We start from the raw sequence: 15,138 nt of genomic DNA on the forward strand, positions 1-15,138 counted from the left end.
GAGAGAGAGAGAGAGAGAGAGAGAGAGAGAGAGAGAAGGGGGTCCAGAACTGGTGCCCAAGGGATTGGGGGTGTCTTGCTTCTTTTATAGATTCAGGTTTCCTTTGTTTTGATGCCCAAGTGGCCAAAAGGCAGGAAAAGAGCCTTCCAGGGGGTCATTGTTTGTGTTGGAAAGTGGATCCTTTTCTTCCCCTAGAGGCTGTTAGCAAGGGGTAGTGGGGAGTGTTATCTATCCATTTCCTTTTCTTTGAAAATCAGTTACCTGTCTTTTGCCCTGGTCTCAGTTGGATGAGTGGGTAGCTGGTTTACTGGATGAACTGACCTCACATTTGGCTGCTCTACTTGGGCAATTTCTGTTTTAATCTGAAATTTCAGAACTTTGACAATAAAATTTTGAAATAAGGACATAATGATGAAGGACATAATGATGTCTTCAACTTTTACTGCATAGTTACTAATTAATCAAGAATTTACATAGCTTATTTAATGCTCCTTCAAACATTTTTTTTTCTCTTAAAGAATGTAATGGTATGATTTCTTCTGTCTCCCTCCCTTCTGCCTATAGCTCTAATGCAAATCGATTTCTGAATTACTTCCCAGAGACTTTTTAATAAAATTCACTTACTGCTTGAGGGAGTCCAGTTTCAGAAGGGAAGACATAAACATTTGATGTTCTTAGGATTATTGGTTGTGGGACTATTTTGCTTGGTTTTGTTTTTAGCTCTGAATCACTATGTTGTCTTTGTGGTTTTGTGGCAGGTTTCGTAATCTAATTGGCAAAAGGTCTACCAGTAGCTTGGTTTTCTTCCCACCATAAACCTAGACTAGGTGACTTTGAAAAGTTTCCCATGATTTTGAATGTGGGGGTGTGGGGGATGCAGTACTGGAGATTGAACTCAGGGGCATTTGACCACTGAGCTTCATCTCCAGCCCTATTTTGTATTTTATTTAGAGACAGAGTCTCACTGAGTTGCTTAGTGCATCCTTTTTGTTAAGGCTGCCTTTGAACCTGAAATCCTCCTGTCTCACCTCCAGAGCTGCTGGGATTACAAGTGTATACCACTGCAACTGGCTAGAAAATTCATATTTAATGCTGACATCTTAACTAGACTGTAGGTGGAATCAAAACTCTGCTTATTGATTAATATTGCATTACTTTTAATTTTCATCTGAAAGCATGGCAAACTTTGGAAAAAAAGTGTTAGCTCCTGGTTTCAGTTAATAGAAACATAATGGTTGGAAATGTTTCATGTTGGCTACAGGATGACATTTGAGGAATTATAGGCTTTCAAGAAAGAACCTTTTATTCACATACTTATGTTATGGGTTAGAACCTAATCTTTTCAGAAGTTAATTGTATTATTGTTCACGTGGCAAGAATTCAGAGCAACCAGTAACTGGACAGACCTGTACAGGCTGAGTGGTTATCATTTTCAGACAGATTCAATCCATTTGGGGTAATATATTAGACTTTGCAAAAACAAAGTGAGGTTAAAGTGGGCACATTTAGGGTGGAGATGGTTGGTAAGAAAGAGCAGGAGGGAAGAGACTCACCTTTTATGTAAGTAATAAGTTCAAGAAGATCTAAAAATACTTCTTATTACACATTGCAGGCAGTTCAAACATTAGAATGGGGAACCCATGTGTAATTTTTACAAATGTTTCTTTTAGTTTAAAGTGTGTTGACATTGCTAAATTTGCATCTGATGGAGCCAGCTTTGTCAATGACAAAGTAAGTAATATAGACTTGCTACAGACCTTAAATGTAGAGATTGCTGAAAACCACTTTAAGTTTGAATCATCCATACATTGCACATGTGATAAATGCCAAGGTTAGTTTGCAATATATTGATTAGGAGTCATGGCACTGATGCTTTAGCATTTATTATATAGAAACATGCATTAATAGAAAGGCAACACATTTCTTCACGCTCCTCTCCACGATGATAAAAATCACCACCGTGGTTAAGATGTACTACCACTGCACATTTAATTCACTTACATAATAAAAGAAAACATCTTTCTGTAAAAATAAAATTTAAAATGTAAAGCTAGTTTGCAGCTCATTTTATGTATGCTTACCTCTTTATTTAATAGTCAAGTGACTATTTTGCCTCATATTATAAATCTTTCCATTCTAGATGTTTTATGGTAATGAACTAATATTCTTTTTCTCGTGAAAGCTCCCATGTGATACAGTTTAATATCACTTCCATTGTCAACTATTAGTGCATATAATAATAGTGCATATAAATAATACTATATATAAAAAATTGCTATTCAGAGAATGAAATACTGGAAAGATTAATAAAACTGCCACATTCTTTTTTTTTAAAGTATTTGATTTGAACATTACTTTCAAATACATCAAACTTTCCTAAAGGCTCTTCTGTTAAAATAAAACAAAAATATTGCAATGTTATTTTATATTTTTATAATACATACACATGCACACATATACACAATCCCAATTGTTCTAAGATTTATTGGGCATTTACCATATTCTGGGAATTGGAGTATGGTGTTACTATGCAATATCTCATTTAATGCTGACAGAAGGTCTGTAAGGTAATGCTGCTATTCCTGTTTTTTTAAAGATAAAAACCCCATGTCTTAAAATAAATCACTTGTTAAGGTTACATAGTTAGTAAATAATAAAGTTGAAATTTGAACCCAGGTCTGACTAAGTCCAGAGTTTACATCCTTAGTTTCTAAGTTCCTCTTCTGCAATAAGCATTTTTACCCTTGATTCACATAAGAAAAATGAGCATAAATGAGCTAGGGTTTGAAACTTCAGTCAAATGACTGACAATATTTGATTACAAGAATAAATATTGCTGTATTAAAGGGAGAATTTTGAATATAGGAAATTTTTTCAAGTTTGATGCAAAGTAAATTTTATAAAAAGAAATTAGGATGCCTCTGGAAGTAGATAAAACAGAGTTGTGGGAGGACTGGATATCTGATTCTGGAGAAAAAGGAAACTAGAAATGGTCTCAAGGTTTGGCAGATAGATAGTTGTAAAATTGTTTTTCTTTGTTTTAGTCAAACCTAAAGAACTAAAAATTAGCGAATCTCATGCTATTTACCAAGTCTTACCACATATTGAAAATGGGTAGTTAGTAAATAATATAGGAAATCAAAGTTGAGGTAGTAATATTATGACATAATCATCTAAGGTTTATAACTGTATGACTAGAAACATCTACAGTTCCAGAAGTTTGGGAAATGTATTCCAACTTAATATTATCTTGAATATATTAAATGTTCTGTCATTTCACATTTACATGTTTTTTTTTGTTGTTGTTTGTTTGTATGTTTTAAAGCATTTTGAGGCAAAAGGAGAGTATAAGAGCTTCAGGTGCAAAAGACACTTTATGAACATGAGACCCTATTAGAATGTTGTAACAGTTGGCCTTGAAAATTTCAGACTGAAATATCCAATTAACTTTTTCTTGACCATCTTGTTATGACAGAAACATTTCTGTAATAATAATAATAATAATAATAATAATAAAAACAATAGGCACTGAAAAAGGAGTCTGTCTACTAGTTTTTGTATCAGCTTTGCCACTTAACCAAGTATGTAGCTTTAGATAACAGGTTAATTCTTATAGCTAAATTTCTTCAATTGTAACATGGGAGTAATGTTTATCCCACTTTCTTTACATAAATAGATAAAAGAACAAAGTCATTGTGAAAGTGATTTTTAAAGTCGCTATGAAATTAAGGTAATGTTGATTTACAATACTACTTTTTTGTCAATTTTGATTTTAAAAAAATCTGAATTCTTAGATGATATATATTGTTCCATAGTAGCTCTAATTTTGAACTTTTATTTCACATGACAGCCATATCATTAGAGAACAAAGTTAATCAAAAGGAAAAATGTAAATTAACCATTGAGTAAATATCAGCATTCAGAGGTAGCTGGCAACCAGTACATCTCCTTTCAAAGAAATTTCAGCTTTTATATGTTCTATTTTTATTAACATATGCTTTACTGAAATAGTTAATATTAGTTATCTGCAAGACTCAGCAAGCATAAAAATATTTACCAGACAGTACTTGATGATGTAGGACATAAATGGCTCTGGAAAGCTCTGGCATTTCTGATATACAGTTTATATATTCCAAATTTTATTTGCTTGCACATTGACTGGTGTCTTTGAAATATGACTTATTTTTTCTCACATGAGAGAGATGAACTTCTTTTATGCATTAGCATCCAAAAAAATTAACAGAGAAGTGCACAGCCTCCATACCATTTCATTTAAACAATATTCTGGTTTTAATACTTTTACATCCAACTGTCTTCTGACTAGTTTGTTGGATATATCTACCAAGGGTCTATATATCAAGGGATTATTTTACCCTTAAATATATTTTTTTACCCTTAATATTAAATATATTATACTCTTAATATTAAATATAATATTAAATATATTATACCCTTAATATTGTTTTACCCTTATTATAGAGGTCTTTGAAGATCAAGGGACCATGGATACATCTGAGATGTAAAAAAAGTTTGGTTGCCCCCACCCCAACCTAAAAGCACAAAATCTGTCAGGTGTATAATTATGTGTAAATGTGGCAAATTGGTCATCATATAAATTTAATGTATAGATATTTTTAAAGCATATTGCTGAAACAAGTCCCATCATTATGTACAATTATAATGTACCAAATTAAAATTGTGGGGGAAAAAAAAACACATTCCTGAGTGAGGCATAGTGGCACCTTTCTGAAACACTAGCTACTTAGGGGACTGAAGCAAGAGGATTTCAAGTTCAAGGCCAGCCTGGGCAACTTAGTGAGAACCTGTCTCAAAATAAAAAAGAAAAAAAAAGGTTGGGTATGTAGTTCAGTGGTCGAATGCCCCTGGATTAAATCCTAGTACTATAAAAACAAACAAACAAACAAAAACTCACCATAGTGGTGTACATAAAAGGTTTACACACTGGTATTAACTCTGAGTAGAATTCATTTTTCCATAAAACAGGATATTCCGTGGCTTCATTTTTAATGTTGCTTTTCTTTTCTTATTTGACACATAGTAGGTATAATTGATCTCCAAAGAAATAAATTCAATATGGAATATTCTATTTCCTAACTACCTAATCTTGTACATATGAGAAGCACCTTTTGAAAGATGGAGACCTGTGAAATCCAGGGATGCAGTTTGAAGGCCTGAAACCCAATGGTATAGACTAGTCTGGGTTTGAAGACTTAAGAACCAGAATTCCTGACAGCAGGAGAAAACTGATGTCCCAGCATAGGCAGTCAGGCAAGGATAGAAGGAAAATCCAACTTTCCTCTACCTTTTGTTCTATTCAGGCCTTCAGTGAATTGGGTGATGTTCACTCACATTGGATGGGACCACCTGCTTTACTCAGTTCTTCAATTCAAATGCTTACCTCTTCTAGAAACAGGATTTCAGGATAAGCCTGAAAATAATGCTTCACCAGCTATTTTAGCACCCCCATGACTCAGTCAAGTTGACATCCATCATAGTAGGTACACACTGAATCCCTGTCTTCATTCTTTGTTTTGGAAGGCTATACTCTTCTTTATGAATTATCCTTAACACCTGTTCCTAGGCTAATTAAATAAACATTTCTATAGTCTCCTTTAGTGTAGAGGAAGTTCTCTTTTTCCTTCTCCTCTGTGTAAATCTTTGCATGTCTCTTCTGAATATAGTCACTCAAGGAATTCATTTTATTGCCTTCATTGAGAATGCATTGTTAGTAGTGCAATGAAGTAGAGCTTCTGGGTATTTGGACGCTGTTTGAAATAAAACCCTTTTTTAAATTAAGTTGGCTAATTTACTGATATCACTAACATGAAGTAAAATTTGAACACTCACAAAATGAGATCTGACATTATTCTCAGTGCTGTAACTAGTATTCACTTTGGTGGGATAGGGGAGTGGGTCTTTATAGTGCTGAATAATTTGACAGCCATTAGATGTTGCTTGTTACATAAGACTTGACTGGTATAGATAGAATCTATTATCTGTATTTTCTTGACATGACTACTGGGGCTTATGGCTCTTCATTCATTAGTTATCATCTGTCACATGTGAATGGAACTTTTCCCCATAAAAGTTTGATTCTCAGAGTATTTGTTGTGATTTGTTCCACAATGTTGTATGACCCTGTCACATCTACATGCAGTTCTTGTTTCAGAAACAAGTTGATATATGTCTCTGCTGCTTTTTGGAAGCCTCTAGTCAATGTTTCCTACTAAACTATTTTAAAAACTGACAGGAAGAAATAAAACCCCATTACATTCCATACTTGTCTAACTCAATGGAAAGAGACGTAATCGACTGTTTGTTCTGAAACACCTGCTGGTAGATTTAATGAGTGTATTAAAAACGGAGCTGCTTTTCTATTTCTTTTAAAACAACTCTGTCCTCTTTCTTGAGCATGTTTGATTGAAATTTATTATTTGCTTTGCCGTAGTTTTTGTGTGTAAAACTAATGCTTTACTGATACATGAACTTGAGAAACATGGGAAAGTGGGGATTGGATATATTGGGACTAATTGGTTTTGGTTTTTGTTTTACAGCTGGGACAACGTATATCTTTAGCAAAGGTGGAGGACAAATCACGTATAAGTGGCCTCCTAATGACCGGCCAAGTACAAGAGCAGACAGACTGGCCATAGGGTTTAGTACTGTTCAGAAAGAAGCAGTCCTGGTACGAGTGGACAGTTCTTCAGGCTTGGGGGACTACCTAGAACTGCATATAGTAAGTACTTTTTAAATGCATTTCGGCTTTTACATTTTACTATTTGCTTTTCTTGTATAATTTATAGTTTCCCATCTTGTGTGTTATTTTTCTTCTCCCAGAAACCTGTTCTATGCTATGGAAAATATGAATATAACCTGGAGATATTAAAATTTTAGACCTACTACTATTGTTACTATATACTTTATAACAGAAAAAAAAGGTTTATTCCCCTTTATAGTGTGAATTCCTCTCAATTTGGTCTTTTCAAATACTTTTTGGAGCAGTTTTTGTGTCTTTAGGCAGACTTGCCAAATTAATAAAATGAGTTATTGCTCAGTAGATACTATACCATCTGGTAGGACGCAGGAGGCCATAATGCTGGTAACAATCAAAGATCTGGATTCAGTATTCTCATTTCTCTTCTTGCCAGGGAGAAAATTTGTCAAAAGTTATATGAAATGGAAGGAAGGAAAGGAAACTTATTTGAGGATGTAAAAGAAAATGGCAAAAATATTGTTTCTATGCCATTTTTTTACTCATTGTGATATGTGCAAGGAAAATATTATAGATACTTAACCACTTCTGTCCCAGGAGCATTCCTTTATCTGTAAGCTCTAAACTGTTCCCAAGAATTTGCCCAGCATATAGTAGAAGGCAAATAGTAGTTCCTGAAAGAAAAATTTTTCATTTCTTTTTAAAGTTGCCATAATTAACTTCATAATTCAGGGACTCTTTGCTCTATCTCTGTGTTCAAAGAATTGTGTGTGTGTGTGTGTGTGTGTGTGTGTGTGTGTGTGTGTTTGAACTCAGGGCCTTGAGCATGCTAGGCAAACCCTCTACCACTGAGCTATATCCCCAGACCCCTATTTGATTTCTCAAATATAGTTTATCTAGAGCCCTCTTATCTTGTGATCATGTAGATTTGATTTGTGTTGTTTTGTTCTATCCCTGTCCCCTTTTATCAGCGTTTATGCCTCAAAGGATGTGTGACTGGGTCATAATGTTCTCTCCTTTTGGAAACTGGACTGTAGGCCCCAATCCTAAAATAATTAGAAAAACCACCAAACCACAGAATAGATTAACACAGAATAGAATGATATTTTAATTCCAAAATATTTTATTAGTTTCTTAATCTTACATTTACATTACGCTTCTGGAATTCCCAATAAGCAGAGTAAGGGTTGACACTGACTGCAGAGACTGAATCCATTGCTAATCTTGAAAAAATAAACAAAAAAAACAACACCTCAGCACAACTGTTATTGAACCATCGTAAATTTCCCATTTAAAATGGGGTTGTCAGAATGGCAACTCTGGGAAAGTAATTTCAGCTGCCTTTCAGCAAATATCTAACAATCAAAACGGAAAGCATCTGGGTTTTTATGGCATCGTAAATAAATGATCAGTGGAGGTAAACTTAACTAGTGGAGTAAGGAATCTTGCTGTTTAGAGTCATCTCAAGTTTCAGTACAGACTTGCTCAGTTCTGATTTAACAGCCTTGCTACTTCAAAAAATAAATAAATAAAAAGGGAAGAAAATAAGGGTTTTTTCCTTCTAAAAGAAATTACTTATTGATCCATAACCAATTACACTTTTAGCCTGCAAAAGTTTCCACAGTGATCATTCTCAAATCATAAGGGGCGTAAGTAGTTTGAATTACTCAAACTACTGTTGTTTGTTCTGTGGTCAAAACAAAGAATGGATACTTCTTTCCAATTCTGACCAAATGCATAGAGTTCTTTCATAAGCAAAGGATTGACTTTCTAGGCATCTGTACCATCTCAGAATCGTCCACAGCTCCTTTTCAGGTAGTGGGTTTCTTGCAGTGTCCTGTGAGTACCTCTTTCTTTCTCCATCTCTCTTTTGGTCTTGCTTGGACATTCAGTTTGGATTCAGAACCTGTCTCTACATACCTTATCTTGGATTTGAAATCTTCAAATTCTCCCTTTTTCTTAGAGTCTGTGATTAAAAGGATATTAGTTCCCTGGGATTCCCAAATACTATTGTTTGTCCTCCCTATCTGCTCTTGTATCAATTACTAGGACCCACTCTTAGTCCAAATCTGGCCAAATAAAACTTTTGGTCTCCTTCCCCTTTCTTCCATTGTCTACAAGAGTAGCTCAGCCATTTGTAACTCAATTAAGTCCTTCATGTGGATAAAAGTTACTTCTTTCGATGTTTTAACATAAAACAAAAATCAAAACAATGCCACTTTTGTTTTAAACTACTGAAATTTACCTCTAATTTTTTTTCATAACACTGGATACATGCAAGAAGAAAAAGAGGAATTAAAAATGAAAAGAGCTGGGTACGATGTCACATGCTTTCTATCCCAACTAGTCAGGAGGTCAGGCAGGAAAATCACAAGTTTGAGGCCGGTTTCTGCAACTTAGCAAGATCCTATCTCAAAATAAAAAGGACTGGGGATGTAGCTCAGTGGTAGAGCATTCCTGGGTTCAATAACCAGTACTACACATGTGCACACAAATATTGAAAGAAAAAAAAAAACAGAGGAAGTTAAGAAGGCAGAAATTTAGGAGAAAGAAAAGGAAGAGAACAGAGTCTCAAGATGATACCTAGGAGTGATAGAATCGGAACTATTCTTTGTATCAATACTTAGTTTTGAGAATATTCAAAGACTGTTTTATCAAATTATTTATGTACCTTTGAAGTTATCCGAGTTGTCCCAAATAAATTCTTCTACTTTTTATAGGACTGGAAATTTAGAAGTAAAATAAGACTTTTAGCACTTTAGATTATTACTTTTGCTTGATTTTGGTTTAGAAATATAAATAATCTGAAAATTAGGTCAGGCACAGTGGTGCACACTGATAGCCTCAGTGACTTGAAAGGCTGTGGCAGAGGATCACAAGTTTGAGGTCAGCCTTAGCAAGTTTGCAGGACTGTCTCAAAAAAAAAAAAAAATTAAAAAGCCGGGGATGTAGTTCAGTGGCAAAAGGCCCCTGGGTCTAATCCCCAGTTAAAAAGATTTAGCCAATTGGTGATTGGTATAATAGATCGTATGTTTTATCTATGAAACTTAGAAATTTAGAAATTTTGGTTATCCATTAAACTGCCAAGAAAATTTTTATAAGTCTTCAAAGTCAGAAAGTACAAACTGTATCCTGATCTTGTTCAAAAATCTTATTTCCATCCTTAATTGATAGAGTGAGGCAATAAACAGAGAAGTTGATTGCATTCTTGCTAAAATGTATAATGCTGTTTCAATTAGATAACTTTTAAAATCTGATTGGCATATCATTTCAATGAAGATTTGAATGTTTGATAAGGTTTTTCATCCCATTTTTCAGAGTGATGAAGTTTGATTTCACTTGAAAATGTAATCACATTTAAATTTTGATTGACTGTACTCTGAAAAATATAAAAACTTAGGACAAAATGACTTTTGAATCAAGTGTCCTAGTTTTGATACATGGATTTTTTTTGTTATATTACTATAAATGAAACTACTGTTAAGTTCAAGCCACATGATATGACTATTAAAATTGTAAGGTTTTATGAGAAGATGAGAGGAAGATAAAGACTTGAAATGAGGGGCTTAGTTTACTACCTAGAATTTAAATGCTCAATGAAAGTGTTCTGAAAAAAAAATTATTATTTAATTAAATATTGAAAATATTGTGCTTTGGTTAAATATAAACTCACAACTTTCTCATAGTCAAAACAAATTGACAGAAACAATTTAGTTTCTATATAAGTGTGTGAAAGTCAGATCTAAGTTCTTATTGACACTATAGAGAATGTGTAACACTCAATATACAGCAGATTATTGGAAAGTTACATATTTTAATTGATGTTATTTTCCTAAATCTTGAACTAAGAATTAATTATGGTGTTTGGTTATTTCAAGCAAGTATGTAATGAACATTTTTTTTTATTGGATGAATAATGATCTCTCCTTAATTGTTACATCATTTATTGAGCTACACTTATTGTAGCTCAACTTTTATCATGAACTGTTCCCTAGTAATTTCATATCTGCCCATTTCTTTCAAAGGAGATAAACCTTATGATGACAGAGAACATGATTTATAATAATGATGATCATTAATAAGGAAAATAACATAGAAGTGTGGCTTTTATCATTTATTTCAGACTTTCTAGTAGTCTGATCATTAATATTTATTAAGCATCTAATATGGCCCAGGTCTGTGTTAGGCTCTATAGATATTAATGAGCTGGCCACTCAATACCTACTTCAGTAAATATTTGTTGAATGAATAAACAGGCAAGCTGATGATGGTATCCTCACCACCAGGCAGCTTAGATTATTTATAGTAAACATTTTGTTCCAAAGTAACAAGCATTTCTTGGTATTTCTCTGTCTTGCTATTTCTTCATCTCTCCTTCTTGTTTACATGTATATTATTTGTAAGAACAATGGACAAATGAAAGGTTTTCCAGATAGAGAATCTAAAGTGATTTATAAACTGTAAAGCATTTGACTATAAACATTTGAATTAGCGATATTAAGGATTATTGAATCAGTATTGAAAAAATTCTTAATCTAATAGGTGAAAAGTTGAGCTAAATTTAATTTTATCAGCTATATAATGAAATTGTACCAATGCTGTCACTTGTAGAAAAGTCTCTTCTTGTGTTAGTTTAGTGTCCTTAACTGGAGATTACTTAACATCTTTCTGATTTATAGAAGAAAGTGGCTACAAAGGTGGGCTCCTTCATTGCCATGAATATTAAAGAATGCATTGGTTCTGACCAGAGGAGATGGCATGGAGGGTGGAGCTGAGGAAGAGTGATGAGTGCTCTTTGAAATCCTTTCATCTTGGGAGCATGAAAGAGCATTGCAAATTTGATTAGCGAATTGTTGTACATATTTGCCTTAAGTGTTTCTTCTTTGTACTTTGCTAGGCCGGAAGCTGTATTTTGAAACCAAGCTCTCCATTGATTTTGATTTAGAAGTACACCTTTTGATCAGCATTTTTAGTGTAACTAGAAGTGCAGTGTATTTATAGTAAATATCACATATCCCAAAATAGCTTACCAATATTGGTGATATGTCACATCTTCCTCATTTTTCTGTGCCTCTGTTTCAAACTTTTTATCTTACTGCTCTAAAATTCAATCCAAAAACATCTCTTTAAAGTTAGTAAGTATACATGGATGCATACCTGTATGAAGATAAAATCCAATTATTCCCCCCCACACAGACTTCTCTTGAATTGAAATGATACTCTATCTAAATGTTCTTTCAACCAACGCATGCACTAATTTATAAGGGTTTCACATTGCCATGTAATATTTAAATTCAACCCTGAAAATCATATACAGTAGATATTTTGTTTAGTTTTATTCTCACAGGAATTTAGAGTGCACATAACCTATTTGACTAGAATTTTAAAATAAAGACTAACCATAATGTCTTTTCTCAATGTGTTGTAAAATTCTTGTCCAAGCTTTGTGATATAAAAAACAAAGTTCTCTTTGGATAAAATATAAGAAGTTGTTGGTCACATTAAATGCTATCCAGATGTGTGGTCACTATTTGGGGGAAGATGGGAGACAAGCGAATCTATACAAATTCCTTCTTTCATTGTTTTCTGTTGGAAGTCAACTTGAAAAACACAATGAGAAAGATTCCCCAAAGAATAATTACATATATTTGGGAATAACAGAACATTGTAAAGGGGCATATGTGTACCCTAGTTGATTGTGAATGTATTCAAAGACATGGATGCAAAGGGGTGCTTTTAAACAAAAATGAAGAGAAATTATATCAGATATTCTGAATCAATAATGCTTAACCACAGTGATGAATATCAAAAGTGACCTCAGTCTGAGGGTGAACAGCCCTTTTAGGGGCAGATGTCCTTGTAGACAGACCTTTTTATATCAGGTGGCAGTGCCTTTATGCAATGTTGCAGTTTGGCAGCCTTGTGATAGGCAATCATGTGTAAGGACCCTTCTTTCAAAACTTCATGTCTTTGACTATTTATTTATTTAGTTAGTTATTTAGGGTTGACATATACAATTCATTTTGAGTCTGACAACCTTTACATGTCTTTCACAAAGTTAATTAGTTTTCTCATTTTCAAAGTTAGTACATCGTTTAGTCTCTCTAAAATGGCTTCTGGATTTCTAGAGCCTTTTTTTTTTCTTTTGGTCCTTCCTCCAAAATTCTATTGGTGTAAAATTTAATAAAAGAACAAAAACTACTATCTACCTGTCTCTGCTTGGTGGATGCACTTATCTATCACTCAGAGGTTTGTACTTCTGCTTCACTTTCTCAGTCAACCTTGGTTCTCTATTCTGAATACTTTCCAATCCATTTATATTGGTTAATTTGCTAAATTACTTCTTTGATCATGTTAAATTTTGCTAAATTGCATCTCTTATCATGTTACTCCTTTGTTAAAACACATTCATGCCTCCCAACTATGCACAGGGAAAGGCAAATTCTATGCCTAAAATTTAAAATTCTATGCCCCCAGCATCTCTGATCTCAATTTCCTTTTCACTGGTCCATTTTCTACAATTCTCTACTTATTTCTCCACTCCAGCAAAATGTATTAATCCACCTTTAAAAAGAATTTTCTTTTGTCATCTATTTCTGACTCCTGGATAAAAGTTTTTTTTTTTTTTTTTTTTTTTTTTTTTTCCCCCATTGTCTCTCACTATCTGGATTTGACATAGTCATTAAAGTTTCTGATCAAATGTTTAGTGTTTTTAGGGGTGACCCTGGAATCTTCTTCTAGACTGCCAGAAGTTAGGACTTCAGAATCTCCTTGGAAGAACTGGAGAAACATGCCCAGAGTTTTACTTAGCTAGAGAAAAATCTTGTCCATAGACTCTGCTCCTTTGTACAATCACCATTTTTCTGACCCATTGCTTTGTGGTGGGTGCCAAGCTATGGCACAGAATGGTTTCATGCCTGTTCTGTTAGCCATGGACAAGTTGCCTTAGTAGGTCCTCTTTTCTTTGCCAAGCTGCTAAAACAAGGGAATCCTTTGCTGAATTTTTTTTGAACTACTGACTATACCTCTTTTTTTAAATCTATTAATTATTTTTCAAAGCCCAACGTTCAGGAAACATTTCCTTTGACCAATTCAATAAACCACTGTGGAACTTCTATAATACAAGTAATTCTATAGGTGATTAGTTATTTATTTCTTTGTAGCAAATTATCCCACAATTTAGCATCTTAAAACAGCAAACATTTGTAATCTTTTACTGGCTCCCAGGAATTTAAGAACATCTATCTAGGTTACTGCGGGAATCCCAGGAGACATAATAGCTAAGAACTTCTATGTTCTGAAGGAATCTGGTATGGTCACTCTCAAAATCCATACAAGAGTCTGTGTGTTACAGAAAGGAATGATGAGCAACAGTGAAAGCATATGCAAGTAGTTACTAAGTATGCAAGCTTTGCAGAAATCTAAACACAATATAGATTGATGGAAAAGAAATGAAGACATTGCACCAGGGTTAATAACTATTTTGAGGGATGCATAGTGAATAAGGGGTCATTTGCACACTGCTCAGGAAAATTCCTTTTACTGCAAAAAAGAAAAAGAAAAGAAAAGAAAGAAGCAAAATGCAAAATTCATGGCAGCAGTAGTTAAAAATGCAAGCAGCACAGTGAATGTGTCAGCCAAAGACCAGGAAACAAGATGATGGTGATGCTATGCATTAGAATCCTGTTAATGCTGATATTGGGTCACTCCAGATGTGAGCAGTTCATTCAACACTGCAGATGTGAACAGTTCATTTCAACTAGGTGAATATACTAGGGACTACTCAAGGTAATAATAGCATAGGTAATCAAAATTATAAATTAGGAGCAGAGGACTGGAGATAATTTTCATGAGGCCCAGGAAAATTCTTTTGATATAAGCATACGTTTTTAGGGATATAGAATGCAATTCATTATGTCTTCAGAAATTTATTTTAGGAGGCAATATGTAGTCCTTGGGATTCTTATGTCAGCAAGACAGGAAGCCTTTGCCCTCTGGAGATGAGCTGCACAAACTGTTTAACTTCTCTGTCTAAAAAGCATATCCCTGATGGATGCTCAGTTGCCCTGAGAGAACATACTACACCTAAGTTTTTGTGTAGACACTTTAATTGAGGGCTCTTCCTATCCAAAAAAAAAAAAAAAAAAAAAAACCACTTTTTTTTTTTTTAAAGCATAGCCCTAAGCAACTTAGCAAGACTTTGTCTCAAAATAAAACATAAAAAGTGCTAGGGATATGGTGCAGTGGTTAAGTGCCCCTGGGTTCAATCCTGGTGAAAGGAAGGGAGGAAGGAAGGAAAGAAGCAAGGAAAGAAGGAAGAAGAATATATTTCCTCCTGACCTGTCCCTAAGACCTTCCTGTTCAATGAAGGGTAAAATTACAAGATGGCCAGACAAAATTGTTGA

At 34.1% G+C, this 15,138-nt stretch overlaps 1 protein-coding gene across 48 annotated transcripts in view; it reads left to right on the forward strand.

Annotated features, from left to right (window-relative positions):
* Positions 1 to 15,138, forward strand: part of Nrxn1 (neurexin 1) — a 1,091,229-nt gene that overhangs the window by 780,721 nt on the left and 295,370 nt on the right. For all 48 annotated transcript variants that reach the window (XM_048804359.1, XM_048804357.1, XM_048804361.1 and 45 more), the window contains one exon: positions 6,576 to 6,757. In XM_048804359.1, coding sequence (XP_048660316.1) covers positions 6,576 to 6,757 — 182 coding nt within the window. The remainder of the gene's footprint in view (positions 1 to 6,575; positions 6,758 to 15,138) is intronic.

Source organism: Marmota marmota, unplaced genomic scaffold (assembly GCF_001458135.2).
Source record: "Marmota marmota marmota unplaced genomic scaffold, marMar, whole genome shotgun sequence".
NCBI classification, from domain to species: Eukaryota; Metazoa; Chordata; class Mammalia; order Rodentia; family Sciuridae; genus Marmota; species Marmota marmota.